Source organism: Drosophila serrata, unplaced genomic scaffold (genome assembly GCF_035046125.1).
Source record: "Drosophila serrata isolate PLE 108 unplaced genomic scaffold, ASM3504612v1 contig_240, whole genome shotgun sequence".
Classification (NCBI taxonomy): Eukaryota; Metazoa; Arthropoda; class Insecta; order Diptera; family Drosophilidae; genus Drosophila; species Drosophila serrata.
The window spans coordinates 10,211,286-10,216,858 of record NW_028257138.1 but is presented as its reverse complement, the minus strand read 5'-3'; the positions used below and the strand labels follow the sequence as shown (position 1 = coordinate 10,216,858).

The 5,573-nt window shown below is 31.4% G+C and overlaps 1 protein-coding gene across 2 annotated transcripts; it reads right to left on the bottom strand.

Annotated features, from left to right (window-relative positions):
* Window positions 1-3,752: 3,752 nt before the first annotated feature.
* On the bottom strand, window positions 3,753-5,187 carry LOC110178078 (uncharacterized). 2 transcript variants are annotated; one of them, XM_020945082.2, is made up of 2 exons: window positions 5,051-5,187; window positions 3,753-4,990 (listed from the first exon to the last, which is right to left on the bottom strand). In XM_020945082.2, the coding sequence occupies exons 1-2, from the start codon at window positions 5,114-5,116 to the stop codon at window positions 4,142-4,144; spliced, it is 915 nt and encodes a 304-aa protein (XP_020800741.2). In that variant the 5' UTR covers window positions 5,117-5,187; the 3' UTR covers window positions 3,753-4,141. The 2 variants fall into 2 exon arrangements, with proteins under 2 accessions (XP_020800741.2, XP_020800740.2); XM_020945081.2 differs by having other exon boundaries at window positions 3,753-5,002; window positions 5,051-5,168.
* Between the last annotated feature and the right edge of the window lie 386 nt (window positions 5,188-5,573).

The following is a 5,573-nucleotide window of genomic DNA, read 5'->3' as shown; positions in this document are numbered from 1 at the left end:
GAATTTATCGATGTACCGATGGCAACAGTGTTGCCATACGGTCAAGGCACAAAAAAGCTAACCCAACAGTTGAAAAAATCAATTTATTATAAAGGATGTCCGTCAAATTAGCGTCGATGAGTTAGCGTCGAAATGGAACATGGAAAGGATATTTAATTTTTCATTTATTTCGTAATTAAAGCATTAATTTTTTTAAATTAATTTACTATTGTTTTTTACTGGGTTTGAAAGTATTTGACATTTGGATATATTAAGAAAAAAGAATGTCAAATTGTGTTTTTTCGGATTTCTTAATATCTCGGCTAATTAAAAGCGTGCAGCAATACCCGACCGTTTTTCCAACCTCGTTAATAAACACTGGCTTCATTTCAATAGGGGCGCCTCCCACACCCTATCGATAAATAGCCAGGCAGAAAATATTCCTATTGAACAATTTAAACGATTGTATAAAATATGCATGCAATGCATGAATGGAATTCACATTCCAAGCATTTTGGTATATGTTTCATCAAAATCCGTTCAGCCGTTCAAGAGAAAACTACACTTTTTCATTTATTTCCATAAATGTACGAAGAATAAATATATCTGGCAGCACTGCCTGCCTAAAATTAAATCAGTTTGATTTAAACTTGATTATAAAACTTATGCAAAATGAAGATCCATTTCATTAACGGGATCGCATTTCTGAACATTTTGATCCATGTTTCGTCAAAATCCGTTCAGTCGTTCATAAGAAATCCTGACTTTTTCATGAATGGCATAATTGTATGTATGTTCAAAGAAAAATATTAAATAAAAAAATGTGATTTAAACTTAATGGTGGGACGTATGTATACAAAAGCAATAAAGGGCATCGCAGTTCTGAACATTATATACTAGTTATTGTATATAGAAGACTAACTTCAAAGTTTTATTAAGAGAGCTTTAAATATAAGGGTCTATTTTGCTTATAATTGGACAGAAAGACAAATGGACAGGCTAGATAGACTCGGCTGTTGATGCTGATCAAGAATATACATATATACTTTATAGGATCGGAAATAATTTATTTACTGCGTTGCAAATTTTTGACCTGAAATCATATGACATAGCAAGGGCATTGAAGCACTAGATTTGAGAAGCAAATTTTCGAAATATCATTTAATAGTCAGCTCAATAAATGATATCGTTATTCTAAGCAATTTGGTAAATGTTTCATCGAAATCCGTTCAGTAGTTTTGGAGAAATAAACATTTGAATTATTAATTTATATACTAAGGAGGCATGACTATGCACCCCTGGTACCCAACTGCAATAAATGAAAATGTCGGATTTCTCATTAACGACTGAACGGATTTTGATCAAACATAGATCAAAATGTTCATAACTGCGATGCCGTCTATGGGGCAGTCTTTCTTTTGCATAGGTTTAGCCATAAAGTTTAAGCCAAGATTTCTTGTTTTTTCGTAGGCAGGGCTGCGGGACACATAAATGGAAATAAATGAAAAACTCGGGATTTCTTATTAACGACTGAACGGATTTTGTTGAAACATGGATCAAAATTTTCAGAACAGCGATCCCGTTAATGGTACGATCATTATTTAGCATAAGTTTTATAATAAAGTTTAAATCAACTTGACTTAATTTTTGGTAGGCAGTGCTGCCAGATATATTTATTCTTCGTACATTTATGGAAATAAATGAAAAAGTAATGTTTTCTCTTGAACGGCAAAACGGATTTTGATGAAACATATACCAAAATGCTTGGAATGTCATTTCCATTCATGGGGCATGCATTCTTTAAACAATTGTTTAAATGGCCAATAGAAATATTTTCTACCTAGGTATATACTAAAATAATTGAAATAGGTCCCTGATTTAGATGAAAATTCCACCAAATTGTTTTGAATGGGGTTTGCGTTTATTGGGCAGTCATTTTTCTTAATGTTTTATTCAACAATTTGCTATTGTTATTTAGTTTAGTATTTTTCTTATCATGGTTCCATGGTCTGATTCAGCGAGTGGTTCTCTGCATGTTGCCATCTGGTTCCATTTTCATAGTTCGCGCCTTAGCTATCAGCCCAAATACACCACCCACTGTTATTCGATTTTTTCGGAATCCGACGGTTAAGAACAATTGAAATTTTTAACAAATTCTCGTTAATCTTCCCCTAGTAAGCCTATATGCTGTGCATATGTGCACGCGTTCGTAAATCGAAGTTATATGAAGTTATATTAAGTAATCCGTGAAAACAGGATTTTTCACACGCTATTTTTTTATTATATCCAAAATTTAAATAAATAAAATAAATCAAATACTTTCAAACCCATTATTATGAGCATTTACCATTTTCTTAAACGCTTTAGTATATTAATTAGTCTCTCAGCTTTGAATCTATCTGAATGAAACTTTTCACTTAGTCTTCTATATTCTCTCACTTATATATATGTATGTTGGAAAATGTAAGAAACCAAACTTAACTTTCCATGTTTTTAACAGATTTATATAATTACAAATTTATGTGTTATTTAAGAAATTCGGTATTATTTATATGGAAATAATAGGAAGCTTTAGGAAATTAAATGAAAATGTTATAACAGCTTTTTCAAAATATTTTCATCTCAGAGATTTATTTTTTTCAGAATATCAGTTTATTTTATAAGGAAATTGTTTGACTATATTATATAGATTTATATCTTAGAGAAATATCCATTTAAATGTAAAACTGTAAATGTAAACCTTTAAATATTATGTGTATTAGTCATTGGAAATCGGAATCACACTGTGCGAATTGGAAACATTGAATGAAAATACATATACAATAACTATGATTTAAATAATTATGTATAATTTATTTATCTACAATTTTTAACATCTCTATTTTATATTTAGTCTGTTTTAGTTTATAATTGCACAGAATATAACTTATACGGTTCATGTCATCGATAACATAGGTATCGGAAGATTATCATGGAGCCAGCCCTCTAAAAAAGAGTTGGTATGTTTTGGCTGTTTAAAATGGTTACACTAAATATGGCTTGCGATACAGCCAAGACACTCACCAGAGGTGGAGAACAATGATCAAAGAGGTTAAAAACTAAGAAGGAAAAAGAAAAGAGGGAAAATATAGTTTAAAGCTGCGTTTATTAAATTCCTTCCCTCAAAAATACGCCCCATAACGGTTTTTATGGAATTAAGGATTGAAATTTCATAATGTGGCGCCTCCTCTAGGATTTCTGTGGAAAGTAAAAACGACGTTGGTAACGATTGCGCTCGCTAGGTGTCTTTGATATTTTAAAAATTTTAGTTATTAAAGTATTTCTCGCCATTTTCGTGTCTTTGATATTTTTTTAAATTATAGTTATTAAAGTATTTCTAGCCATTTAAAAAAAATGTTTTTTTAAAGAATAATATAGATTTATATATGTAGACCGTGTTGAGAAACTTTCACTAAAATAGAAAGAAACAAGTTACAAAGTAAAAGCATTTATATTTAATTTTTTATTCCGTTAAAAATTTCAAATGTATTTTAGGCATATAAAGATTGAAGGTATTTTTGTAATTTCAACCGCTAACAACACACACATACATCTGCAATATGATAATGCATGGCTATTGACTTTTCTTAGCGAAATCGAAAAAAAACATGCTATTGCCGCGAATAAATAAATATTAAACTGAATCATCTGTGTTTTGTTCCTATTTTTTAATTTTTTAGCTATTACTCGTTGTCTGTAAATTGATTCCGGTTAAATATTAAGTTTTGGCGTTCTATATTAATAAAACTCATATGAAAAGTTTATTTATAGTAATAATAAGTGTTACAATAATTAAAAAAAGTATACATCTAACATTTCTTGAAGATTTAAAAATGATAATTACATTTGATATTCAGAAAATATCTTTAATATTTGATTCGTAAATAAAATATTTTATATCATCGCATATCCATATACCATATATATTTCCATAATCAATTTGTTATATTTTCACTCAATTAATTGTATAGGAATTTAAAAAAATTCATATGAATCTCTCGCAGGGATAATTTCAATAAAACATAATTTGGATAAATTTTTAGCTGTACAAGTTTAATAGGTCCTCTTGATCAGACCCTTGTAAAAAAGAATGATTTAGACCATAAAAAAAAAGAAAAATGATTTATTCCTCGGTAGTTTCGTAATTATCGTTGTTACGCTTTTCGCAAATGAAATATTTAAAATCAAGGCAATACACGTCATTCATCCTGAAATCATGATCAGACCTCAACTCAACGCAATCCTCGGCTCCGGGTCTGGAATTCGGTTCGTTCTCATCCCACTGGAGGAAAGGAGCTCTCCTGTCTGTGGTTTCGGATACGAACTCGTTCTCTTCGGCACGGTCGTTGATGTCAGTCCAATAGCTGTGCTCCTGGTTCAGATTCTCCCTCAAAGCATTCCACTCGTCTTCGTTTTGGAGACTAACCAGGTGTGCGTTCATATCCCGACATTTCATCACAGCCGTAGTCCAGGTGACTGTTCGATTATCTTCAATGTAATATGACTTTGAACCAATTGTCTGGAATTTATTCTCTTCAGAATTGCTACCAATTGTCTGCAATTTATGCTCTTCAGAATTGCTATTTTCTTCAACAGATGTGCTCTCCGTATCCTGATTATTTTGATGATCATTTTGTTTTTCTATATGCTCCTCAATATCTAAGAGTCTCTCTGATAGGTTCTCATATTTCGAGGAGAATTTCGTCAGTTTCTCTTCCAGCTCCTTCTCCCAGTTCGTCTCCACTTTCTCAAGTCTTTGAAGGAATGTCATTTCCTCGTCATGCTTTTCCACTTTTGAAATTTCATAGTAATTTCGTTCGATTTGACTAATTTGCGGCTTTTCTTCTCCTTTTTGATTTCCCAACTGCATTTCCAGTTGGAGCATCCTGTGCTCTAGGTTTTCGCTATCGGAGAACTGCCGAGATTCCAGTCTCACCAGTCTTCGTTCGAAATCATCTAAGACTGTATTGCCCTGTGATAAGTACTGGGATTAGTTGTAAATCAATGAGAATTATTTCTTCAGTAAACTCACAATTCCTCTTGCAAGGATATTTTGGCAAAGGACCCCGAAGACGAAAAGGATCACAATGTATTTCATTTTGCACAAAACTCAAGACTTTCTCTATGTGGCTATTGAAACCGACTAATGCAAATAGTCTAATTCCTAGGGGTTTTATAGGCACAATCTGTGTTGAAGTTGATAATGAAAAGACCTTTTGACTATATAAAATCTACAACAAAAAAAAAAACAAACAATTTTCGCTTTAATTGTTTTTGTTTTTCTTTATTAATTTCTTTGAAATTTGTTTGAAATTTGTTGATAACAATTTATTTTGCATTTAAATGTACAAAATAAGTGCTTGTAATATAATATTTTACTGGTGATCTAAGCTAGGAAATATATTTTATTTTTGCGTAAATCACACACTTTGAACACCCTTAAGAAAAGACTTACTTGCATCTTAATTTGTAATTTCCTAATGGCGTTTCGCACCTCTACTCTGTTGCATTGTTTTATTTTTAATTTAAATTACCTGTTTGACTAATGCAACGTC

What these genes read in the sequence shown, in the direction of transcription:
- LOC110178078 (XM_020945081.2), bottom strand. Translation starts at nt 5,116, where the DNA reads ATGAAATACATTGTGATCCTTTTCGTCTTCGGGGTCCTTTGCCAAAAT. An exon ending in ATATCCTTGCAAGAGGAATT is followed by an intron (nt 5,003 to 5,050) that starts GTGAGTTTACTG and finishes AACTAATCCCAG; the next exon opens with TACTTATCACAGGGCAATAC.